We start from the raw sequence: 27,255 nt of genomic DNA, 5'->3' as shown, positions 1-27,255 counted from the left end.
GGCTGTTTTCACTGGCGTGGAGGATCCTGAAGCTCATCTCACCACGTTCCATATGCAGATGATGCTGTCGGGAGGATCAGACGCCGTGTACTGCAAGATGTTTGTAAGCACACTCCAGGGAACGGCGCTGGAATGGTTTGTGAGCCTGCCTACAGGTCACATAACCAACTTCCAACAGTTTTCGAAAATTTTCGTCGAGCAGTACATCGTGAACAAGGCACCGCCCAGGGTGTCTTACGACTTGTTCGACATAAGGCAATATCAGGGAGAGTCCCTCTGGGACTACCTGAATCGTTTTGGGGTGCAGATGGTCAGATCGCCGGCCAATGATGAAGATATGCTGGTCTACGCATTCAAGAAGGGCGTGCTGCCGGGACCATTCTGCGAGGCATTGATCAGGGCTCACCCCGCCAAGTTTGCTGAGGTTAGGCGACTTGCGGTGGCCCACATCGCCGATGAGAGTGAAGTCGCTGAGAAGAGAGGAAGCGTGGCTCCCACTAGGCCACGTGCCCAGACCAGGATCCAGCCACAGAGGGAGCTGGAGACAGCGGCGGCCAGGAGGGATCAGAGGACTCGCCATCCTTATGATCCAGGGAAGAACAAGGGCAGGGGCCAAGGGCGCCCGCAACCCGCACGTCGGGAGTACAATCGCCCGCCTAAGCACAAGTTTGTCATGGGATTGGCGGACCTGATCGCCATTCCCAATATATCAGCTAGGTTGAAAGCGCCCGAGAAGGTGGGCGACAAGGTGCTGGGACCAAACCCAGACGCCTGGTGTGAGTTTCACCAGGGCTTTGGCCACACCGTGGATTCGTGCTTGGCTTTAGGATACCAGCTCGACGATCTGGTCAAGAACGGGTTCCTAAACGACTATTTGCTGGATAGAAGGACGGGGGGCGCGTCGAGCTCCCAACCAGCAGGTGGAGAGGCTCAGCAGCACGAGATGCCTACACACGGGGAAATCCACACCATTGCAGGAGGTTTCTCGGGTGGTGGATGCACCGCATCACAGAGGAAGAAGTATGTGAGGTCTGTAATGACGGTGGATATGTTTGAAGACCACTCGCCGGATGTGGACATTACGTTCACCAAGCAAGATCTTCGGGACGTTGTGCCTCATGACAATGATCCCATAGTCATCTCGTTGATCACAGCAGGAAGAAAGGTCCACAGGGTGCTGGTGGACCAAGGAAGCTCGGCAGATGTGATGTTCTAGCCGACTTTCACGCAGTTGGAGCTACCCCTTGACCAGCTGAGGCCTTATGGAGGGTGTTTGTATGGTTTCGCTGGCGACCAGGTAGAGGTCAGGGGGTACATTGAGTTGAGGACTACGTTTACAGATGAGGCGGGTTCGAGAACAGAAAAAATCAAATACCTTGTCGTGAACACTCCTTCAGCATACAACATTCTGTTGGGAAGGCCCACGCTCAACAGAATAGGCGCTATACCGTCGACCCGGCACATGAAGGTGAAGTTGCCGTCTATGGAGGGGGTGGTGATCACCATCAAATCCGACCAGAAAGAAGCGAAGAAGTGCTATGAGAATAGCCTGAAAAATAAAAGGTCTGTGAGTTACGTGACAACCACCCCGCCTCCTGGCGTGAAGCCCAGATCGACGGTAATGGAAGAGACCGCCGGAAGAGACGTGGTGATGGTGGATGCTGAGTTGGGGGAGGGGAACGCCGGTCTGGAGGAAGAAGAGGCGAGGAATCGCCCTGAGGAAGCGAGGGAGCTGGGAATCGCCAGGGCGGTGATCGCCAGAGAAACCAGGCCAAAACCCGTCGAGCAGTGGCTCGAGAGAGAGATCGGGGGAAAGATCTTCAAGCTGGGAAGATCCCTGGAGGTTGAGCTCCAGGACCAGATCGCCAAGGTGATAGAACGGCATGTGGATGCGTTTGCATGGTCCGCTTTGGACATGCCCGGGATCGATCCCGACTTCTTGTGCCATCATTTGGCGATAGACAACTTGGTGAGACCAGTGCGGCAGAGGAGAAGGAAGTTCAATGAGGAGAGGAGGCAGGCGATTAGAGACGAAACGCAGAAACTCCTTGCTGCAGGCCATATCAGGGAGGTGCAGTACCCAGATTGGCTGGCCAATGTCGTACTGGTGAAGAAGAGCAATGGGAAATGGCGCATGTGCGTCGATTTCACTGATCTGAATAAGGCTTGCCCAAAGGACTCATATCCTTTACCAAGCATAGACGCCCTGGTGGATAGTGCTGCAGGGTGTAAGTTGTTGAGTTTCCTGGATGCCTTCTCGGGGTATAACCAGATCAAGATGCATCCCATGGATGAAGAGAAGACTGCCTTCATGACCGAGAGATCGTGCTACTGCTACAAGGTGATGCCGTTTGGGCTGAAGAACGCGGGGGCCACGTACCAGAGGTTGATGGATCGGGTACTTGCACCAATGCTGGGAAGGAATGTGCAAGCGTACGTGGATGACATGGTCGTGACCTCGCCAGAGAAAAGCAAGCACGTTGCGGACTTGGAGGAGTTGTTCACTACGATCGCCAAGTTTAGGTTGAAGCTGAATCCTGAGAAGTGCATCTTCGGCGTGGAGGCTAGAAAGTTCCTGGGATTTCTCTTAACTGAAAGAGGAATAGAGGCCAACCCGGATAAGTGTGCCGCCATCTTGGCGATGAGGAACCCGGCCACGGTGAAGGAGGTACAACAGCTTACAGGTCGGATGGCCGCCCTGTCTCGCTTCGTGTCAGCTAGCGGAGAGAAGGGTCATCCCTATTTCCAGTGTCTAAGGCGCAATAACAAGTTTGCCTGGACGAAGGAGTGCGAGGAAGCCTTCGTCAAGCTGAAGGAGTATCTGGCGAGCCCGCCGGTTTTGTGCAAACCACTGGCGGGAACCCCTCTCAGGTTGTATTTTGCTGTAACTGAGAGGGCGGTGAGTGCGGTGCTCGCCCAGGACCAAGATCAGGCTCAAAAGCCTATTTATTTTGTTAGTAAGGTGCTGCAGGGCCCCGAAACGAGATATCAGGCCCTGGAAAAGGCTGCACTGGCTGTGGTATTTTCGGCGAGGAGGTTACGCCACTATTTCCATAGCTTCACAATTCTGGTGATGACTGACCTGCCCATCCAGAAGGTCTTGAAGAAGCCCGATGTTGCGGGAAGGATGGTGAAGTGGGCAGTAGAGTTGTCGGAGTTTGATATTAAGTATGAGCCCCGAGGTCCGATCAAGGGGCAGATCTTCGCAGATTTCGTGGTCGAGCTCTCGTCTGAAGCGACACGAGTTGAAGGGGATGACTTCCGTTGGGTGCTTTCAGTGGACGGATCGTCGAACCAGCAAGGTAGCGGTGCTGGGGTCATCTTGGAGGGACCCAACGGCGTGCTGATCGAACAATCTTTGAGGTTTGCCTTCAAAGCCAGCAACAATCAAGCAAAATATGAAGCGCTGATCGCCGGTATCTTGCTGGCTAAAGAGATGGGAGCCAGGGTGTTGATGGCAAAGAGTGACTCGCTGCTAGTCACGGGGCAAGTAACAGGCGAGTTCCAGGCTAAAGATCCACAAATGGCGGCTTACCTGGAGTATGTACATGAATTGAGGAGTTCCTTTGCCTCCTTTGAAGTGGTGCATGTGCCCAGAGAGCAGAATGCCCGAGCTGACTTGCTAGCTAAGCTCGCCAGTTCAGGCAAGGGGGGTAGGCAGAGGACGGTGATTCAAGAAACTTTGAAGACGCCGAGAGCATTTGTAGCAGATCACCTGGTTCTTCAGATAAGCAAGTCGACGGAGAAAGCGGCGAGGAGTCACAGATCCCTGACTCAAGAGACCTTGAGGTTGCCAAGAATAAGAGCATGTCGGGGGGAGAGGGTGAACATGACGCAGGTCTGCGCAACGCATGAGCCAGACACCTGGGTGACGCAGTACAAACGATGCTTGGCGGATGGCCTTCTCCCGGTGGATCCGACAGAGGCCAGGAAGATAAAGAAGAATTCTAGCAAATTCACGATGATTGATGGCGAGTTGTACAAGTTTGGGTTCACTCACCCACTCCTGGAATGTGTGCATGGCGAGAAATGTACGAGAATTATGGCAGAGCTCCATGAAGGGATATGCGGAAGCCACGTCGGGGGTCGAGCTCTGGCCGCAAGGACTCTCTGTGCAGGTTACTACTGGCCAACGATGAGAGAAGATTGCAAGAGGTATGCGCAGTGCTGCAAGCAATGCCAGCAGCACGCCGATTGGCACAAGGCGCCTCCCGAGGAGTTGAATTCGATTTGCTGCCCTTGGCGGTTTCATACATGGGGAATCGACATCCTGGGACCATTCCCGCTGGCGATCAGGCAGATGAAGTACTTGGTGGTAACAATTGAATATTTCACCAAGTGGATCGAAGCAGAACCAGTGGCCCAGATCACCGCACACAAGATCGAAGGTTTCGTGTGGAAGAACATTGTGTGCCGGTTTGGTGTGCCCAAGCGCCTGGTGTCGGACAATGGGACTCAGTTTGCAAGTCACCTGTTGAAGAAGCTGTGCGAAGGGGTGGGAATTCAACAAGTGTTTGCATCCGTCGAGCACCCTCAGACAAATGGCCAAGTAGAGTCAGCCAATCGGGTGTTGCTGAGAGGTTTGAAGAGAAGGCTAGAGAAAGCCAAAGGAAGCTGGGCTGAGGAGGTACCCCGTATAGTCTGGGCGTACCACACCACCGAGCAGTCAGGAACCCATGAGACCCCGTTCAGCTTGGTCTATGGGTGCGACGCAATGATTCCAGTAGAGATCCAGGAGAGCTCGCCGAGATTCCAGAACTTCGTGGAGGAAGACTCGAATGAAGAGAGAAGGTTGAACCTGGATCTACTGGATGAGGTCAGGGAAGAGGCGAGATTAAAAGCTGAGGCGGTGAAGAGAAGGATTGAACGAAGATATAACTCGAAGGTGATGCCGAGACAGTTCAGAGAGGGCGACCTGGTGATGAGGAAGGCCCACCAGTACAAGATGGAGAATAAGCTGTCGCCCAAGTGGACGGGACCGTTCAGAATAACCGAGGCGCTCAGGAACGGCGCCTACCGCTTAGAGACATTGGAAGGAGGGGTGATTCCTCGCACCTGGAACGCCACGCACCTCAAGTTATATTATAGTTGAGAACTTTGTAAGTAAAGACAAACACGAAGTTATATTACAATGTTTCTGTTAAAACAGTTTGAAGGGGGCACTCTTTTTTCCCTAAGGAGGGTTTTTAATGAGGCCACCCAATAAAGAAGAGTTTTCGAAGCTTGAAGTTGTTTTAGATTGCATGCTTGTTGTTTTCCGAAAGTTTTGAAGAAAGACCTCGTCACTTATATGTGATTTAAGGCAAGTTAAAGATATGTTGCATGCTTTCTAAAAAATTTCTAAGTCCTCATCGTCTTTCGGCGATTGGAGGCATCAGTTAAAGTTAAAGTCCTCATCGTCTTTCGGCGATCGGAGGCACCAGTTAAGGTTAAAGTCCTCATCGTTTTTCGGCGATCGGAGGCACCAGTTAAAGTTAAAGTCCTCATTGTTTTTCGGCGATCGGAGGCACCAGTTAAAAGACCTCAACGCCCCCGCGCGTTCTGAGGCGAGATAAAGACCTCCTCGCCGTCGAGCGAGTGCAGGCGAGGAAGAGTGAAAAGTCCTCAGTGTTTCTGGGGGGGAGAAGATGTAACCCCTGGGGCAATGTAGAGGCACCAGTGAAAAGTCCTCAGTGTTTCTGGGGGAGAGGAGATGTAACCCCTGGAGCAATGTAGAGGCACCAGTGAAAAGTCCTCAGTGTTTCTGGGGGAGAGAAGATGTAACCCCTGGGGCAATGTAGAGGCACGAGTTAAAGACCTTCTCGCCGATGAGCGAGTTCAGGCAAGATAAAATCCTTCTCGTCTCGAACGAGTTCAGGTATGGTGTAAAGGGTGGAAGAAGCTTGGAGGGTGGCTAAGGTAGGTTTGAAGAGAACGCCTAGCCACCCTGTCTCTTGTTCTGAGGATCAGGGAGGTAGAGAAGGATCCGAAAGGCGCCTCTACCCCCAGATGAAGGAACAATGGCCAAGTTACGAAGCCAGGGAGAAGCTGATATCGCCAAGAATCTTTGGCGACCAGGAGAAATTCAAGCAATGGCGAGAAAGTCAAAGACCCGTTTCGATGAAGCAGATCGGGTGAGCAGTGTCTTAAGCCGTTAGTTGAGTTGAAGTTCGTTATTTGAAGAACGATTTTACGCTAAGGTTCATTACCCTGGAGTTACAAGTTGTTAGAGTGATTGTTATTCGAAAGTCAGTGGTTCGAAGCAGTTAAGTATATGATCGCGCGTACGAAATTACTAAGTTAATTTCTTTGAAGAAAATTGTGCAAGGGAAGATAAAGCAGACACAGAAGTTACAAGAAGAATACAAAGACTTTATCATCAAGTAAACATCAGTTCCAGGTACATATACAGAAAAGGGGAAAGTCTATTACAATCATATGTAGGGAGAAAGCATAAAAGTAGTGGGTAGAGGGAATCAATCAGTCTTCAGCAGGAACAACCTTCCCGTCCACCACCTCGTTGTTGAGAGACACCATGGTAAGATCTAGATCGGGGTACAGGCAGGCGAACTGTTCCCGGGCGGCCTCGAATCCAGCAGCAAGAATCTGGGCAGAACTCAGGTCAAGTTCTACGATCTGTTTCTTCAGCCCCTCGTTCTACTGCTTCAGCTATTCAGCTTGTTTCTTAAGTTCTTCAATGGTTTCCCGAGCTTGAAGAAGGTCTACAGCAACCGTCTTGGATTTTGCCTGCACCTGGCCCAGTTCAGCGGCGATCTTCCCGTTTTCTTTGTTGGCTTCAGCGAGCTTGGCCATGGTGTCGTCTCTTTCTTTCTCCACCTTCCCCAAGAAGACCTCCCGATCGGCTGACCTTTTTTCGAGGTTCTTTACCTTGGCGGCGTCAGCTTTGATCAACGCCTCCAGGTCAGCCACTTTGACGCGATAAGGTACCAGCTTGCTCTCCAGCTTAATCTTCTCTTGAGCCAAAAGCTGCACCTTATGACGTAGATCGGTGGCCTCCTTGCGCGCCACCCGGAGCTCGGTGCTCATGGCATCTTCTACTCGGGAGTGTTCGATCTCGGCGAGTGTAAGATTGCAGGATAACCTCTCCGCCTCAATCCTTATGGTGCTATTCTCAGTTCGAAGTGCGAAGAGGTCATCCTGGAGCTTCCTGGTAGAACTCTCCACAGCTTTAGATATGATGGAGGGGAAATCCTCCGCCATCATCTTCAGTTTTGCTGAGAAGGGCTCCCATACCCTTTTGACCTCAAGAGAGAGGTTTGCTGGTGGAGGCACCGGGGGGGCTTCTTGTTGATTCTCGCCGCCACCTTCCTGAGCTGGTTGTTCAGTGAGTGCTTCTTGGCGTGGTGGCGACGTCGGGGATTCGGTGATGAGGATTAGGGAGTTGTGAGCACCCTCATCCCCGACTGGAGCGGCCCCTACGGTTGAAGCATTTGAAGGAGGATCCCCTCCCGCTGATACATAAGGCGTGGAGGCGCTCGGGGGGTTCTCCATGAAGTTGGCTTCGGCGGCCTCAACCACGGGAGGTGCAGACGCCAGTGGAATCGCTTGGACTGGCGAGGCGGGAGCTGGTGGAGGAAGCAATGTTGGAGGAAAAGCTGGTGTGGATGGTGGTGTTGATGTTGGAAGAGGAGGTGGAGCAGATGGTGAAGAAGGCGCCACCCTCTTCCTCTTGGTGACGAGGCCATCTTCAGTCGCCTCGTCGTCTTCTTCTTCTTCCTCATGAACCACTTGAGGGGTTTTCCTCTTTGGTTTCCTAAGGATAAGTTTCTTGCGCTGGTTGGCGGGCTGGGCCTCGGAGGAAGTTGGGCCTTTAGGTGGCGATCTGCCCTGTGCAGCGGCGATCTCCACCACTGAGTTTGGCACAGTCTGGGAACCCGATGCCAACCCGTGGGCTCGGGCGAGCGCCCTCAGTTCAGCAAGTTTGCCCTGGCCCAACATACGATCTGCATAATGCAAAGATACATGGGTTAGCTCAGAGAGAAAAATAAACGCATAAGTCAGTATGCAGCAGAAAGCAGATCAGTGGTGCAGAAAATAAAACCAAAGTCTTGTGCACAACGCACAAGACGCCCAGAAACAGTTAACAGAGATAATGTCAAAGTAAAGACTTAGACGTTGAGGTGAGTTCTAACCTATGCGAACTTCGAGTTGATCTTCGAAGAACTCGTAGGAGATGAGTGTAGTAGTGAGGAAAGTAATGTTGGCGTCTGCCACACTCTTCCAGAAGAAGCATAGGTCCTTGTCCAAAGCACCCATGCTATCAGGACTCCTTGGCCTCCTGAAGCTGCCTTTGGACTCTTTGTTCCCCTTGTTTACCCAATACAAGGGGAAACCGTCGAGCAGTGAGGCGTCCTTGTCGTTCGGGTGCACCTGGACGAACTTGCCCTTCCAGTCTTTGTAGGATTGCTGGAAGATAGAGAGGATCGACCTCCCAGCAATCCCGTTCAAACTCACCCACAGGCGATCTCCTGGGTGTTTGGCTTCGAAGAGGAAAAGAAAGACGTCCACTGACGCTGGCAGCCCCAGGTGGTCGCACATAATCTGGAATGCCCGCACGAACGCCCAGCTGTTGGGATGGAGCTGGGCGGCGGCGATGTCGAGCTCGGTAAGTAGCTCTCTTTCGAAACGAGTGAAGGGAAACCTAAGTTTCACCTTCTTGAACAGGGTGGTATATATGAAGCAGAACAACCCGCCGGTGTTCCCTTTATCGTCGACGCACACGGGCAGGTCGGAGGGGCAAGGTAGCACCATCATCTTGTCGTCGTGCTCCTTGTGGAACGATAGGTGAGGCTCGTCCCCTTTCTTCAAACGAAGAACTGCCCCAGCAGAGTTTACTGAGGAAGTTTCCTTCAGCAAGGTCGGGGTGGCCCATGGGTATAGTTTTTTGAAGTCTGGGGAAGGAACGGAGGCTCCCCCGGCGACAGGTGGAGTAGCCTGAGCCAGGTTAGAGCGGGAGGGTGCAGGCCTCTCAGCCTGGGAAGAAGAAGCACCAGGTGCTCGCGGTTGGTTGTCTGCTTGAGATGAAGGGTTTCGTGACGAGGGAGGTGGATTTGGGGTGATCTTTGAGCGAGCCATCGCGGAAGCTGCAAAGGAAAAAGAAAAGAAAAGGTGATCAGGGTTCGCAGAGGCTGGCTCGATCGTGAAAGAGGGGTGAAAAACGAACGAACGAAGGTTCGTTGTAACGAAGACGAAACCCTAAGTTACGAGAAAGGAGAAACAGGAAAAACAGCCCACAGCGTATGCACCAGACAGTTAAAGGATGATGCGAATCGGTTGAAATGCAGGAAAAACCAGCAGAAGAAGTAAAGGAAGTACCTTTTTATGATCGGAAGAGTGATGAAGGAAGTTGGTGATTCAGGAGGTTGAGGAGTGTCGAGAGCTTTTGCAGAAGAAAGTTGAAGTGTCTGAGAAAACGAAGAAGTGATGGAACAGTGAAGAGAAATGGGTTTAAGGGTTTTTCGAAATGGGTTTGGGAAGCGCAAACGACAATTAGAGGTAACCGTTGATGAAGCCACGTGTCGAGCGATTGGAGGAGTGGTTGGTGGAGCATCAGGAAAGCAGAAAGTACAACCGCTTGGAATTCTGCGCCAGCACCACGTAGATCGGTATTGACGTGACTCCTTTAGTCTTTTCGCTGGACAAGTCTTCGCTTAGACTGGGGGGCTTGTGTACCGCCCTGGTAGTCGGAAGTGATGACGTGGCATCAAGCTATGGTATAGGCGTGTTGACGAGACGCCTTGCTGGCAGAAGGGAAGGAGGTCGGGAGGCTCGTGTAGTCGCCAGTTATTAAGTTGGCGTGCTCCGATCTCCAGCACACCAGAACCGGCGGTCACCGAGTTTAAGATGAAGTCGCCAGATGTAAACTCAGGCGACCAAGTGATTAGAGATCGCCGGAGCAAGCACATCGCCGAAGATGAAGGTGGTGCAGGATCATGAAGGCGGCCGGCGAGACCACAGGGAAGGTGTGTACGAAGGCACCCTAGATCGCCAATCCAGTAGCGATCGCACTCCAGGACAGCTATGCACTGAGTAGTATCATGCATAAGTAACTTAGCCAAAGGAGAGTCAGAAACAGCGCCCAAGTCAAGAAGGCTCCAGATGATGGCACGTGTACAGCTGGATGCGAGCCACGTGTCCAGATGTGTAACTGCCAGGAGAGAGAAAGTGTCCAGGTATATAAGGGTTTCTCAACGAACTTCTGAGGTACGCACGTTCAGATTGTCTTCTTTACGCTTGCGAGTTCTTGAGTATACTGTGAGAGAGAACATTGCACGGTTCCTTGAGAGTTCCTGAGTGTTACTCTTAGTATTTGGTGGTTCAGTCACTGACTTGGGCGTTGGAGTGCGATCGGCCGCAGCGGCGCCGCTCTGTTCTTTTGCAGGTTCTTGAGGTGGATCGAGGTGAAGGACGGAGGTTGACGCGACGCACACGTCGATCCAAGTTTGACGAGGCAAGCTCCAACGTTTTGGTCAACAGGCAGGATCAGTTATGTAACGGACATTTGCTATAACAAGAGACCTCCCGTGGTCTCTTGGAACAATTTGGTTGAGTGTATGCGCTTTAAGTTTGTACCACCACACTTTAGGAAAGACCTCATGTTGAAGCTCCAACGGTTTCAACAAGGCACGCTAAGTGTGGATGCATATTTCAAGGAATTGGAAACGCTTTTGCTTAAGGTTAATTTGAGAGAGAGTGAGGAAGCCTTGATAGCTAGGTTTGTAAGTGGTCTAAGGAGGGATATTCAAGATGTTGTTGAGCTTCAAGAGTATTCATCTTTGGGATCTTTGGTTCATCTTGCAATGAAGGTTGAGGCCCAAATTGCTAAAAGAAATGCTTTTAAAAATTCTCCCAATGATGGTTACTACAACAACTCTTGGAAAAATAGAAAATCTTTTTCCAAAAACCCTTCTAAAGAGTCTTCTTTCAAACCTAAGGAATCTAGGCCTTAGACTTCTACTCCTAAATCTCCAATCAAATCGTCTAGTAAGAAATGCTTTAAGTGTATGGGTTATGGTCACATTGCGGCTAATTGTCCTTCTAAAAGGAATATGTTTGTGCATAATGGCATTGTAGTTAGTGAGCATGATTCGGATTCACCTAAGCATTCTTCACATTCTAGATCATCTAGTGAGCATGAGAGTGAGAGTCCACTTGAAGGAGATTTGTTGGTTGTGAGAAGACTTCTTGGACAAGTTTTACAACCTTTTGATGAAAGTCAAAGGGAAAATATTTTTCATACAAGATGTCTTATTCAAAACAACATTTGTTCTTTAATAGTGGATGGTGGTAGTTGTGCTAATGTGGCTAGTACAAGAGTAGTAGATAAGCTTGGATTACCTACTATCTCTCATACAAAGCCCTACAAATTGCAATGGCTTAGTGAAGTGGGCGAAATCATTGTGAATCTCATTAATTTCTCTATTGGAAAATACAAGGATGAGGTTTTATGTGATGTTGTACCCATGGAAGCAACACATGTTCTTTTGGGAAGGCCTTGGCAATATGATAGAAAAGTTTTTCATGATGGCTTTACCAATAAACTCTCTTTTGATTTCCATGGTCACAAGGTCATTTTGAAATCTCTCTCTCCAAGAGAAGTCCATGAGGACTAAATTCTTATGAAGAAAAAGAGGGAGAGTGAAAAAGTAAAGAGTCCTAAGCCTACGCTTCTAGTTTCTAGGCATGAGGTCCAAAGGGATATAGTGGCTCACAATTGTTGAACCAAGTGGTGTTCAAGCTTTGAAGAATCCAAATCCTTTGAAGGATGTTGAAGCCTCTACTGTGCTTGATGTTGTTGTGCTGGTTTAAGCTTTGTTTTGGGGTAGTTTATATGTTGTAATCCACCCTATGATTAAATCTAAAGCATTAGCATTCTTAATCTTTGTGAAAACAAAATGATTTCAAACTAAATAAAAACAACCGATTGTTTTGTCGAAACAACTGATTGTTTGTACTTAGGTGTTTTGAGAAAAAGTTTGAAAACTGTTTTGAATGGTTAACCTGTTAAGTACCAAAACAACCGATTGATTCGAGGAAACAACTGATTGTTTGTTTTGGGACCATAATAGAAAAACTGTTTTCTTTGACTAAGCTTTAAATGATTTAACTGTTTACGCTCCAGTCATTAAATGCTTTGACCAATCTTTTAATGCAATTTAAGAGTTTGTTAAGATTTGATAACAAACTACATCTTTGAATATATTCAGAAAAACAGATTTAAGAATTAAGAATCTTTGACAAAGTTTTTCTAAGAGAGTTTTTCAAAGTGTTGAGATTGCTAAGTTGCTTGTGATTGATCAAAGTGCTGGAATAGGGATTTTGCTTGTATTGATTTCAGATTATCTTCTGTAACAAGTGTAATCCTTGTACTCTATTGCACAATTTTGTTTTCTGTGTTTGCTGAGATTGGTGGCTGTGTGTTCTTGAGGTGTTCAAGATCAGCAATCTTAGTGTTGGCCAAGGAGAGTGTGTTTCTTGAGGTGTTCAAGGTCATTCTCTTGGTTGTTGTGTAAGTGATCAAGTGGTGATTGCTTAGTGGATATCCTCAGGGTTTCTGAGAAGACTGGATGTAGCTCTGGATTTGGAGTGAACCAGTATAAACAACTGTGTACAATTTCTCTATCCCTATCTCTTTAAATTTAGTTGTGTCAATTAAAAACTGGTATAAACAACCGATTGTTTCGGTAAAACAACTTATTGTTTTTCCAGTATTGTGCTTTTGCTTTATGTTTTGAAAAACTGATTTCTTAATCAAGGTTTTCTTGAAGTATTTTTCATTCTAAGCTTAAAAGTTTACTAAAATCTTTCTTAAACAATTCACCCCCTCTCGTTTAAGGCCATATATTCTAACAATTGGCATCAAGAGCTTGGTTCTAGAAAGTTATTCAAGTTGATAAAAAAAAAATTCTATGGCTGGAAAACTTCTTTTGAGGAAGGTGCTTCAATCTACAAACCACCTTTATTTTGTGGATTGAATTATAAGTTTTGGGAAGCAAGAATGAAAATCTTCATTGAATTTATTGATCAAAGAATTTAGGATTCAATTGAGAATGGTCCTTACATTCCAAAGTTCAAAAAGGATAATTCTTTCATTGCAAAACCTTTGTCAAAATGGACAAATGATGAATGTAAGATGGCCCGGCTTGATCGGTCTGCTCAAAACATTATTGGTTCTGCACTAGATACTAATGAATTTTTCAGGATATCAAAGTGCAAAACTGCTAAGGAAATGTGGGAGACACTCAAGGCTGCTCATGAACCAAAGGAAGCAATGACAAAAAGTCAAGCAAGAAGGAAGAGAAGGCAAAATAAGAAAAGCCTCAATCTTTGCTTAATGGCCAGAAGGGAGGATGACTCAAGTAGTGTAAGTTCATCAAACTCTGAAAATTATGGTCAATTACTTCAAGCCTTTCAAGAAACGCATGAAGAAGCCAACCGATTGGCTCTCTTGAACAATCGGTTAAAAGAAAAGAATAGTTGGCTTGAAAACAAAGTAAAGACACTGGAAGAGGATTTAGAACATTCAAAAACAGATTTTGAAAATATGGAAATCATTTACAAAAACTCCTCTTGCAAGTGTGATACTCTAGTTTGTGAAAATTGCGAAAATCTTGAAAAGAAGGTCCACTATCTTGTTAAAACAATGGATAAGCTTTCTAAAGGCCAATCCAACTTTGAGAGTGTGCTAGCATCTCAAAATTGTGTTTTTGGAAAATCTGGATTGGGTTTTAATCCACAAAGCAAACAAGATAGATTTTCAAAATCATTTTCAAAAATGCCAGAAAAACAATTGATTGGACCATCGAAACAACCGATTGTTACATGCTTCTATTGCATGAAAAGAGGTCATTCTGTGAGGTTCTGTAAAATCAGAAAACATGTTAGTCCTAAAGGGCTTATGAAGTGGATTCCTAAGGGAAATAAAGCTTTACTTGATAAATATAAACAAGATGGACCCACATTCATAAGGGGACCAAATCTTTGTACTTGAAAATCTCTTTTGTAGGAAATCTTGGAGGAGAGAAAGCAATTGTGGTACTCTGACAGTGGATGCTCCAAGCATATGACAGGGGACAAATCAAAGTTCCTGAGAATATCCTTTAAGCAATAGGGTCATGTCACCTATGGAGACAACAACAACAAAGGAAGAATCCTTGGGAGAGGATCCATAGGAGATGAGAGCATTTTGGTGATTCATGATGTGCTCTTTGTTGAAGGCCTAAAGCATAATCTGCTAAGCATTAGCCAACTTTGTGACAAGGGATATCAAGTGATGTTCAAGTCAAACACATGTGAAATCTGTCTACCCAACACCAAAGAGGTAATGTTGGTAGGTAAGAGAGTTAACAATGTTTATCTTCTAAATATCTCTTCACCATGTTAAATTGGATGTCTTCTATCCAAGCAAGATGAATCTTGGCTTTGGCATAGAAGAATTGCTCATATTCACATGAATCATTTGAACAAGCTAATATCAAAAGATCTTGTGATTGGGCTGCCAAAACTCAAGTTTGAGAGGGATCACATTTGTGAAGCATGCCAAAAGGGGAAACAAGTGAAAAGTTCTTTTAAAACCAAAAATGTTGTCTCTTCTTTGAGACCTCTTGAACTTCTTCACATGGATCTTTTTGGACCCTCTAGAACTATGAGTCTTGGTGGAAATTATTATGCTCTTGTTATTGTTGATGATTTCTCTAGGTACACTTGGACTTTGTTCTTGGAATCAAAGAGTGATGCCTTTGCTGCATTCAAAAAGCTAGCTAGAAGATTTCAAAACACAAAGAGCAGCAACATAGGTTCTATAAGGAGTGATCATGGAGGAGAATTCCAGAATGAGAAGTTTGGCAAATTCTGTGAGAAGTTGGGAATTCTGAACAATTTCTCTGCACCAAGAACACCACAGCAAAATGGAGTTGTAGAAAGGAAGAACAGGTCTCTTGAAGAGCTTGCAAGAACAATGCTTAGTGAATCATCACTTCCTAAGTATTTTTGGACAGATGCAGTAAGCACCTCTTGTTATGTGATGAATAGGGTGCTTATAAGGCCCATTTTGAAGAAAACACCATATGAACTTTTCAATGGAAGGAAGCCTAACATCAGTCACCTCAAAGTCTTTGGCTGCAGCTGTTTCGTTCTTAACAATGGAAAGGAAAGATTGGGAAAGTTTGATGAGAAAGCGGACCTTGGTATATTCATTGGTTATTCACTTACAAGTCATGCATATAGAGTCTACAATAAGAGGTTGATGACTGTAGAAGAATCAGCTCACGTTGTCTTTGATGAGGTAGATCGCAAAATCAGTCAGATCCCAAAGACTAGTGCTGAGGAAGATGAACAGAGCATCAGTTTGGAAAAGCTGGAAATCTGTGCAGAAAAACAACCAGTTGATTCGTAGAAACAACCGATTGAAATTCTGCAACAGAGTGAGCTGCCCAAAGAGTGGAGGATTCCTAGAGATCTGTCAGTGGACAACATCACAGGGAAGATAAAGGAAGGTGTCTCCACACGTAGCTCCATCTCAAACTTTTGCAGGCACACAACTTTTGTCTCTCAAATTGAACCAAAGTCAATTGAGGAAGCTCTCAAGGATGAGAAGTGGGTTGAAGCTATGCATGAAGAGCTAAATCAATTTGAAAGGAATGAGGTATGGTTTCTTGTCCCTAAAACTAATGAAATGAATATTATTGGTTCGAAATGGGTTTTCAGGAACAAGCTAGATGAGGATGGTGTGATCACAAGGAACAAAGCAAGGCTAGTTGCCAAAGGCTACAATCAAGAAGATAGCATAGACTATGGTGAAACCTTTGCTCCTGCTGCTGGCCTTTTCATGTATGAGTGGTTTCAAACTCTTTCAAATGGATGTAAAGAGTGCTTTCTTGAATGGCTACATCAATGAGGAAGTTTATGTAGATCAACCACCGGGCTTTGAAGATCACAAGTATCCCAACCATGTCTTCAAGTTGAAGAAAGCTTTGTATGGACTGAAAAAAGCTCCAAGGCAGTGGTATGAGAGGCTTAGCAACTTTCTGCTATCTCATGGTTATGAAAGAGGAATGGTAGACAAGACTCTCTTCATCAAGAAGTCAAATGCATAAATAATTCTTGTGCAAATCTATGTTGATGATATCATCTTTGGTGCTACACAAGATAGATTGTGTGAAGAATTTGTGGCTGCAATGAAAGGTGAGTTTGAAATGTCTATGATGGGAGAACTATCTTTCTTTCTTGGATTGCAGGTTAAGCAAACAAGGATGGGATCTTCTTAAATCAATCAAAGTATTGCAAGGAGATTCTCAAGAAATTTGAAATGGAGAATTGCAAAGAAGCAAGCACTCCAATGCCATCAAGTTGTTACATGGATGTTGATGCTGCTGGAAAGAGTATAGATCAAACAAAATACAGAGGTTTGATTGGATCTTTGCTATATATAACAGCTAGTAGGTCGGACATCATGTTTGCGGTGTGTCTATGTGCAAGATATCAAGCAAATCATAAAGAGTCACACTTCAAAGATGCAAAAAGAATTATGAAATATCTCAAAGGAACATCATTTGTAGGATTATGGTATCCTTCTCACTCTCCAATACATTTAATTGGTTATTCAGATTCTGACTTTGCAGGTTGCAAGCTAGATAGAAAGTGCACAAGTGGCACTTGTCACCTTCTTGGCTCAAGCCTAATATCATGGCATAGCAAGAAGCAAACATGTGTTGCTCTCTCTACTGTTGAAGCTGAATATATAGCTGTTGGTAGCTATTGTGCACAGATTCTATGGCTCAAGCAACAACTTGCAGATTTTGGTTTACAAATCAGCAAGGTTCCCTTGATGTGTGATAACATAAGTGCCATCAATCTTACCAAAAATCAGATTCAGCACTCAAGGACCAAACATATTGAGATAAGACATCATTTCATCAGGGATCATGTACAAAATGGGAATTGTGAAGTGAAGTTTATGGATACCAAACTGTAGTTAGCTGACATTTTCACAAAGCCTTTACCAAAAGAGAGGTTTTTCTTCTTAAGAAATGAGTTAGGTATTCTTGATCTTAATAATCCCTCCTAAATCTGTTTTTGATACATGCTAAAGTCTATTTCTGAAGACAAATAGGGGGAGAATATATTGGTTCTTGTATATCTTTGTCTGATACTACATAAAATGTTAAAATCTCTGATATGAAAGTGTTTTCTGCTGCTGCTGATAGAAACAACCGATTGTTTTGTGTAAACAACCGATTGTTTATTATGTTTCATGCTTTAAAAGAGTAATAAACTGACTTGCTGCTGTAAGAAGCTTTGGATAGTATAAATTCTTTTTCTGCAGGAACTACTTCAGATTTAATCAGATCAAACACAAGCACCAGGGATTTGTCTTCATCAAATAGGGGGAGATTGTTGAACCAAGTGGTGTTCAAGCTTTGAAGAATCCAAATCCTTTGAAGGATGTTGAAGCCTCTACTGTGCTTGATGTTGTTGTGCTGGTTTAAGCTTTGTTTTGGGGTAGTTTATATGTTGTAATCCACCCTATGATTAAATCTAAAGCATTAGCATTCTCAATCTTTGTGAAAACAAAAATGATTTCAAACTAAGTAAAAACAACCGATTGTTTTGTCGAAATAACCGATTGTTTGTACTTAGGTATTTTGAGAAAAAGTTTGAAAACTGTTTTGAATGGTTAAACTGTTAAGTACCAAAACAACCGATTGATTCGAGGAAAGAATCGATTGTTTGTTTTGGGACCATAATAGAAAAACTGTTTTCTTTGACTGAGCTTTAAATGATTTAACTGTTTACGCTCCAGTCATTAAATGCTTAGACCAATCTTTTAATGCAATTTAAGAGTTTGTTAAGATTTGATAACAAACTACATCTTTGAATATATTCAGAAAAACAGATTTAAGAATTAAGAATCTTTGACAAAGTTTTTCTAAGAGAGTTTTTCAAAGTGTTGAGATTGCTAAGTTGCTTGTGATTGATCAAAGTGCTGGAATAGGGATTCTGCTTGTATTGATTTCAGATTATCTTTTGTAACAAGTGTAATCCTTGTACTCTGTTTAACAATTTTGTTTTCTGTGTTTGCTGAGATTGACTGTGTGTTCTTGAGGTGTTCAAAATCAACAATCTTAGTGTTGGCCAAGGAGAGTGTGTTTCTTGGGGTGTTCAAGGTCATTCTCTTGGTTGTTGTGTAAGTGATCAAGTGGTGATTGCTTAGTGGATATCCTCAGGGTTTCTGAGAAGACTGGATGTAGCTCTGGATTTGGAGTGAACCAGTATAAACAACTGTGTACAATTTCTCTATCCCTATCTCTTTAAATTTAGTTGTGTCAATTAAAAACTGGTATAAACAACCGATTGTTTCGGTAAAACAACCGATTGTTTTTCCAGTATTGTGCTTTTGCTTTATGTTTTGAAAAACTGATTTCTTAATCAAGGTTTTCTTGAAGTATTTTTCATTCTAAGTTTAAAAGTTTACTAAAATCTTTCTTAAACAATTCACCCCCCCTCTCGTTTAAGGCCATATATTCTAACAACAATCCTATGTTCTTAGATATTCCTAGACCTCTTAAGTTAGAACCACTTGTAGATAGTCCTCATTGTTTGAATAATTTGGTAAAGGAGTTTCATGATGTGTTTCAAGATCCTCCAAAAAGCCTTCCACCTTTGAGAGGGATTAAGCACCAAATTGATTTAATTTCGGGCTCTTCTTTACCCAATCGTCCGGCCTATAGGACCAATCCAAGTGAGACTAGGGAAATTCACCAACAAATTGAGGAATTAATTGCTAAAGGTTGGGTTCAAGATAGCATGAGCCCTTGTGCTATACCTATTATCCTTGTCCCTAAAAAAGATGGCACATGGAGGATGTGTTCGGATTGTAGGGCTATAAATAACATTACAATTAAGTATAGGCATCCCATATCTAGGCTTGATGATTTGTTGGATGAATTGCATGGTTCCAAAATTTTTACAAAGATTGATCTTAAAAACGGCTACAATCAAATCCGTATAAAACCGGGTGATGAATGGAAGACGACCTTTAAGACCAACTTTGGTTTATATGAGTGGTTGGTTATGCCATTTGGCTTAACTAATGCTCCAAGCACTTTCATGCGCCTGATGCATCATGTTTTAAGACCATTCATTGGCAAGTTTGTTGTTTATTTTCATGATATCCTCATTTATAGCTTGTCTTTGTGTGACCATAGGATGCATGTTAGACAAGTCTTAGAAACCCTTAGGAAAGAACATTTGTATGCTAACCTTGCTAAATGTATGTTTGCACTTGATCATATAGAATTCCTAGGGTTTGTTGTGAGTAAACAAAGGGTGCATGTAGATCAATCTAAGGTAGTGGCCATTCAAAATTGGCCAACACCTACCAATGTGAATGATGTCCGAAGTTTCCATGGTCTTGCTTCTTTTTATAGAAGATGTGTACCCAACTTCGGTACCATAGCTGCACCTCTCAATTATATAGTGAAAAAGGATGTGGTTTTTAAATGGGGAGAAGCACAACAAAATGCTTTTGATGTTTTAAAAGAAAAATTGACTAATGCTCCCATTTTAGCCCTTCCTAATTTTGCTAAAACATTTGAGATTGAATGTGATGCTTCAAGTATAGGCATTGGGGTTGTTCTCTTTCAAGAGGGCCACCCCATAGCTTATTTTAGTGAGAAATTGAAAGGAAGTCATCTCAACTATTCCACTTATGATAAGGAATTGTATGCACTTGTTAGAGCTTTGTTTACTTGGCAACATTATCTTTTTCCTAAAGAGTTTGTGATTCATAGTGATCATGAATCTCTTAAATATTTGAAAAGCCAAAACAAAGTTAACAAGAGGCATGCTAAGTGGGTGGAATTTCTTGAGCAATTTCCTTATGTGATCAAGCATAAGCAAGGCAAAAATAATGTTGTGGCCGATGCACTTTCTAGACGCTATGCCTTGCTAAATCTTTTCTCAATTTCTTGGCTTTGATCACATTAAGGATCTTTATCATGATGACTTTGATTTTTCTCTTATCTATCAAGAGTGTATCAAAGGAGCACACAAAGATTTTTTTATACAAGATGGCTTTCTTTTTAAAGGAAAACGTCTTTGTGTTCCCCAAAGCTCCATTAGATTATCTCTTGTTAGAGAAGCACATGAAGGAGGATTAATGGGTAATTTTGGGGTTGCAAAAACTTTGGATGTGTTACATGAACATTTCTTTTGGCCTCATATGCATAAACATGTTCATAGTTTGTGTAAAAAATGCATAGCTTGCCGTAAAGATAAATCTAGATTGCATGCCCATGGTTTATATACTCCTCTTCCTATCCCTTCAATGCCTTGGGTTGACATTTCTATGGATTTCTTCTTAGAATTACTCAAGACATCTAAGGGAAAGGATTCTATTTTTGTGGTAGTGGATCGTTTTTCAAAGATGGCTCACTTTATTCCTTGCCACAAAGTGGATGATGCATGTCATATTGCAAACCTCTTCTTTCAAGAAGTGGTTCGTTTACATGGTATTCCTATAACTATTGTGTCCGATAGAGATTCCAAGTTCTTAAGTCACTTTTGGAAGACCTTGTGGGGTAAGCTTGGTACTAAACTTTTATTTTCTACCACTTGTCACCCACAAACCGATGGTCAAACCGAAGTGGTAAATAGAACTTTGGGACAAATGTTGAGATGCTTTATTTCCGGGTATCCTAGAGTTTGGGAGAATTTACTACCACATGTTGAATTTGCTTATAATCATGTAGTAAATTCTACCACTTCACATTCTCCTTTTGAGGTTGTCTATAGGTTTAACCCCTTAACACCTCTTGATCTTCTTCCTATTCCCGTACTTGATGATGTCTTGTGCAAATATGGTAATGACAAAGCTTCTTTTATTAAAAATTTGCATAAAGACATCAGGTTGAGAATTGAGAAGAAGGTTGGCAAGTATGCTGAACTTGCCAACAAAAGGAGAAAAGCATTATTATTTGATGAAGGTGATTGGGTTTGGCTTCATTTGAGGAAAGATCGTTTTCCTACTCAAAGGAAGTCCAAACTAATGCCTCGTGGTGATGGACATTTCCAAGTCCAAAAGAGGATTAATGATAATGCTTATGAGTTAGATATGCCTGATACATACCTTGGTAGTCATACATTTAATATCAATGATCTAACTTCTTTTTCTGTAGGTCTCCAGAATTCGTGGTCGAATTCTCTCCAACTCGAGGAGTATGATGGAGATCAAGATCAAAAAGAGGTAGAGGCCGAAGATCAAGATCAAGAGGAGGTAGAGGCCGAAGTTGAAGAGGCTCAAGAAGACATTAGCCTACCTCAAAGGCTTACAAGGAGCAAGTTTAAAGAATTAGGAAGTAGTGGTAGAATGTTTTCTCTTTTTATAGTGTCTTTTGTAGAATGTTTAAATATATAGTTTTTAGGAAGGTGCTTAGATGGAAACATTAGATACCTCTTTTGTAAAGCATCTTTAGGCTTTAGTTTAGAATTTTCTAGAAGGTGACTCTTCATGACTCACTATAGGCGTTAGAAGTGAGTGAAAGGGGACTTTTGGTTAGCTTGTGGTGCAAGCTTTGTAGCCTCATGCCTGTCCTTGCTCCTATAAAAGGAGGGCTTAGGTCCTTCAAATAATAGAATTGATTTTTGAAGTAATGAAACTCTCCCAATTTGGTGATTGAGTGAGTGAGAACTTGCCTTCTCCTCTTTCTAGTTTCATCTTGAGTGCCTTGGTTCCTCAAGTGGCAGCAATTCACACTTATCTTGGAGCATTCACACTTCAAGTGGCGTGTTCATCAACCAAGTTCTTCAACCACATAAGTCTTCTCTCTTTTTCATCTTTTCCTTTCATCTCCATGTCCGTATGAACTCATAAACATGTCTTAGGTCCTTTCTTGCAAATTCTATTCGGTGTTTTAGCTTATTTCATGTTTTTTTCGGTTCATCTTCTTCCTTGCTGAGTTTAATCGGTTCATCTTCATTCTTTCTTGCTTTTGTTCGGTGCATTTCAATTTATAAGCATTTTAATCGGTTCATTTCAATTCTTATGTCTTTTAACCGATTCAATTGACAAGAAATGGACTTCCATATAAGTTTTAGCTTGGTTACTTAAGTTTTGGTGAGTTCTTGAATGATAGAACATTGATCCAATTCTAGAAAAGTGTCTAATCATATTCCAGCTCAAGTTGATTCCATAAAATGTCAAAGAATCATCTATAACTTGCTATTTCAATCATATCAGGTGGTGAGGTTAAACACCAAGGATGAAACAATGATGGTGCACGCGTTCAGAAAGGGCATTGTGCCAGGGCCTTTCATCGAATCACTCATCAGAAACCACCCCAAAACTTTCAGCGAGATAAGGCGTCGAGCGGTGGCTCACATTGCTGCGGAGGGAGAAGTCAATGAGAAGCGCACGTCCGTTGTTCCCACACGCCCACGAGCACCAAGTCGACCTCAACCCCTGAGGGTACACGAGGCAACGACAGAGAAGAGGGCTCCAGCGAAGCAGCAACCTTACGCCACCAGGAAGCCCCAAACTAGGGGACGCGCAAGGGAGAATGTACCACCAAGTGACAACTTCGTGGTGGACCTGAAGGACCTAATCGCCGTCCCCAATATAGCGGAGAGGTTGAAGATACCCGCTAAGTCTGACAAAAAGTTAGGGCCCAACAAGAACGCCCAGTGTGAGTTCCACCAAGCGTTTGGCCACGCCATATGCAATTGCTTGGCGTTGGGACACCAATTAGATGAGCTGGTGAAGAGCAGTTTCCTGAATGACTACTTGGCGGAGTCACAACGAGCCCCGAACTTGACAGTATCAGGAGAGGATCAGGGGCACGAGATACTCGTGCATGGCGAGGTCCATACTATCGCAGAGGGGTTTTCAGGAGGAGGGTGCACCGCTTCTCAGCGGAGGAAGTATGCACGAGCAGTGATGTCGGTAGAGGCGCAAGAGTTAGACGACGCCCTTGACGTCGACCTTGTCTTCACCAAGGCCGACCTCCGAGATATTGTCCCCCACGAGAATGACCAGGTGGTGATCTTAGTAGTAACCGCTGGGAGGAAGGTACATCATGTACTAGTGGATCAAGGAAGCTCGGCAGACGTGATGTTCTGGACGACCTTCAACAAAATGCAGCTATCCCCTGATCAGTTAAGACCTTATATTGGCTACCTGTACGTCTTCGCAGAAGACCAGGTGGAGGTGCGTGGGCATTTGGAGTTGAGGACCACCTTCACAGATGGTACCGCGTCCCGTACGGAGAACATCAAGTACCTCGTCATCAATGCCCCCTCCACATATAACGTACTGTTAGTAGACCTACGCTGAACAGGCTGAGGGCGGTGGCGTTGAGGAGGCACATGAAGATGAAGTTGCCTGACTTGGGACGGAAGGTGATTACCATAAAGTCAAATCAGAAAGAGGCTAATAGATGTTGTGAGAACAGCCTCATGACGAAGAGAGGGGAATTCATGGTTACCACCAGGGCACCAGGTGAATAAGGGGTCACCCCAACAGAGATCGCCCGGGAGAGGCGACCCGAACCAGCAGGGGAAGTCCTGGAGAGGGAGATCAGAGGAAGGACATTCAAGCTTGGCAAATCACTAGGCCAAGCAGCACAGGATCAGATCGTCGAGGTCATAGCACGGCATTTGGATGCCTTCGCATGGTCCGCCTAGGACATGCCAGGCATAGACCCAGACTTCTTGTGCCACCGCCTCACCATGGACTCCAAGGTCAGGCCTGTCCGCCAGAGAAGAAGGAAGTTCAACGAAGAAAGGCGACAAGTTATTAAAGAAGAGACAAAGAAGTTGTTGAGCGCTGGCCACATAAGGGAGATCCAGTATCCCGAGTGGTTGGCCAACGTGGTCTTAGTGAAGAAGGCCAACGGGAAATGGAGAATGTGCGTTGACTTCACCGACCTCAACAAAGCATGTCCGAAGGACTCCTATCCTCTACCAAGCATCGACGCGTTGGTAGACAACGCCTTGGGCTGTAAGATTCTCAGCTTCCTGGATGATTTTTCTGGGTACAACCAGAACAAGATGCACCCAAGGGATGAGTGCAAGACAGTGTTCATGACAGAGCTGTCTTGTTACTGTTACACCGTGATGCCCTTTGGGCTCAAGAATGCAGGCGCCACCTACACGAGGCTGATGAACAGAGTGCTCGCGCCCATGATAAGGCGAAATGTGTAAGCCTTCGTGGACGACATGGTGGTGACCTCGCAAATGAAAGATCAACATGTAGCTGACTTAGAAGAGCTATTTACAACAATAGCTAAGTACAGACTGAAGTTGAACCCCGAGAAGTGTGTGTTCAGGGTGGAAGCGGGTAAGTTCTTGGGTTTCCTTCTCACCGAGCGTGGGATAGAGGCGAATCCCAAGAAGTGTGCTGCAATCCTTGCGATGAGAAACCCAGTCTCGATGAAGGAGGTGCAGTAGTTAACAGGGCAGATGGTCGCTCTGTCCAGATTTGTATCAGTTGGAGGAGACAAGGGTCACCCTTACTTCCAGTGTCTGAGGAGGAACAGTAGGTTCATCTGGACCAGGGAGTGCGAAGAGGCGTTCCTCAAGCTGAAGGAGTACCTGGCCAGTCCTCTAGTGTTGTGGAAACCACAACTAGGTACTCCACTCCGCCTATACTTCGCAGTGACGGAGCGGACAATCAGTTTGGTCCTGGTGCAGGAGCAAAACCAAGTTCAGAAGCCTATATACTCTGTGAGCAAAGTATTGCAAGGGCCTGAGGTGAGGTACCAGGCCCTAGAGAAAGCGGCCCTAGCAGTGGTGTTCTCGGCTAGGAGACTTCGCCATTATTTTCAAAGCTTTACAGTGGTGGTGATGACAGACCTGCCAATCCGCAAGGTCCTACAGAAACCGGATGTGGCGGGAAGGATGGTACGATGGGCAGTAAAACTCTCAAAGTTCGATGGGCAATAGAACTCTCAAAGTTCGATGTCCAGTATGAGCCCCGAGGTCCTATCAAAGGCCAAGTTTACGCAGATTTCGTGGTAGAGTTCTCCTCTACAGATGCACACCAAGAGGAAGCCAACTTCCAGTGGGTGCTCTCTGTAGACGGGTCCTCTAACCAACAAGGCAGCGGGGCAGGTGTCATCTTGAAGGGACCGAACGGGCTGTTAAGAGCAGGCCCTACAGTTCGCCTTCAAGGCCAACAACAATCAAGCGGAGTACAAAGCCCTCATTGCAAGCATGATGTTGGCAAAAGAGATGGGAGTGCAGAGTCTATTGGCAAAGAGCGACTCCCTATTAGTCACAGGTCAGGTGAATGGGGAATACCAGGCCAAGGACCCTCAGATGGCTACCTACCTAGGGTTTGTCCAGATTCTGAAGGGGTCATTCGCGGTGGTGCATGTCCCCAGAGAGCAGAATGCCTGAGCTGACTTGCTAGCTAAGCTCGCCAGTTCAAGCAAGGGGGCAGGCAGAGGACGGTCATACAGGAAACCCTAAAGACACCTCGAACATTCACCGCAGATAACTGGGTGGGGGTGCATCAGGTTAGCACGACAAGAGGAGGGGCGAGGAGTCATTGGTCATTGACTCAGGAAACACTGCAAACTCCCAAGGTAAGCCTATATCCAGTCCTAGGGTGGAATCAATGCAGGTTTTTCGGGTCGAAGGAGGAGATACCTGGATGACGCCCTACAAGCGCTACCTGGCTGATGGGATACTCCGGCTGGAACCCACAGAATCCAGGAAAATCAAGAAAAATTCTGCCAAGTACACTCTCATTGACGGAGAGTTGTTCAGACATGGGTTCACCCATCCGATCTTGGTATGTGTAAGCGGAGACCAATGCGTACGGATAATGGCAGAACTCCACGAAGGGATATGTGGGAGTCACATCGGTGGATAATCTCTAACATCAAAGGCCATTCGTGCGGGGTACTATTGGCCAACCGTAAGGGAAGACTGCACGAGGTACGCACAACAGCGCAATGTCAACAACATGCTGACTGGCACAAGGCGCCGCCAGAGCAGCTCAGGTCGATTTACAGTCCTTGGCCTTTCCATACATGGGGAATCGATATCCTGGGGTCCTTTCTTTTGGCGATAAGGCAGATGAAGTACCTCATGGTTCCCATAGAGTATTTCATGAAGTGGATAAAAGCTGAGCTAGTGGCGCAGATCACGATCCACAAGATCCAACACTTTGTGTGGAAGAATATAGTGTGCCACTTCGGGGTACCGAAGCGCTTGGTGTCTGACAATGGCACAGAGTTTGCAAGCCAACAGCTGGGTAAGCTATGCTCAGAAGTCGAAATAAAGCAGGTGTTCGCATCAGTCGAGCACCCCAGACAAATGGGCAGGTCGAGTCTACCAACAGAGTCCTGCTTAGAGGTTTGAAGAGGAGGCTCGAGAAGGCCAAAGGAACCTGGGCAGAGGAGGTTCCTAGAATTGTGTGGGCTTACCACACCACTCCCCATTCCACCACCAGAGAGACACCCCTCAGCTTGGTGTATGGGTCGGACACGATGATTCCAGTGGAGATCCAGGAGAGCTCGCCACGCTTCCAGAACTTCGTGGTTGAAGAGTCCAACGAAGAGAGGAAGGTGAACCTGGACCTACTGGACGAGGTCAGGGAGGAAGCAAGAATTAAAGCTGAAGCATTGAAGAGAAGGGTGGAGTACAAGCACAACTCGAAGCTTAAGCCTCGCCAGTTCCAGGTTGCGACCTGGTGATGCAGAAGGCCTACCCATATCAACTAGAGAACAAGCTGTCCCCCAAGTGGATTGGTCCTTTCAGAGTAACAGAGGCCCTTGGGAATGGAGCATACAGGCTTGAGACGCTGGAGGGAGGCGCGATTCCTCGTACATGGAATGCGACCAACCTCAAGTTTTATTTCAGTTAAACAGTAACATTGTACATTGTTCTTATGGGGCGTTTTTTTTCCCTTATAAGGGTTTTTTAATGAGGTCACCCTATAAATTTTGAATGAAGTATATTCTCAAATTTTTGTACAATACATATACGAACTGTTCCCTTGCGTTAGAGGTCTCGAGAGAGGGAAAGGTAGGTTCGTAGAGAACACCTCCCCCCTCGAGTGAGAACACTAAGGTTGAACGAAATAGTTCACTAGTGAAATCCTCCTTTGCCTTTGAGCGAAGATGAGGTCAGTTACAAACTGTTCACCTTGCGTTAGAGGTCTCGAGAGAGGGAAAGGTAGGTTCGTAGAGAACACCTCCCCCCTCGAGTGAGAACGCCAAGGTTGAACGAAATGGTTCACTAGTTAAATCC

The 27,255-nt window shown here is 45.2% G+C and overlaps 1 protein-coding gene across 1 annotated transcript; it reads left to right on the top strand.

The window, feature by feature from the left end:
- Window positions 1-24,456: 24,456 nt before the first annotated feature.
- On the top strand, window positions 24,457-25,400 carry LOC150023148 (uncharacterized). Its single transcript, XM_090297737.1, has 2 exons — window positions 24,457-24,752; window positions 24,848-25,400. The coding sequence occupies exons 1-2, from the start codon at window positions 24,457-24,459 to the stop codon at window positions 25,398-25,400; spliced, it is 849 nt and encodes a 282-aa protein (XP_090153863.1).
- The last annotated feature ends 1,855 nt before the right edge of the window (window positions 25,401-27,255 follow it).

Source organism: Phaseolus vulgaris, chromosome 11, assembly GCF_051622355.1.
Source record: "Phaseolus vulgaris cultivar YP4 chromosome 11, ASM5162235v1, whole genome shotgun sequence".
Taxonomy (NCBI): Eukaryota; Viridiplantae; Streptophyta; class Magnoliopsida; order Fabales; family Fabaceae; genus Phaseolus; species Phaseolus vulgaris.
The sequence above is the reverse complement of the archived record's forward strand: the minus strand, read 5'-3'. Positions and strand labels throughout refer to the sequence as shown.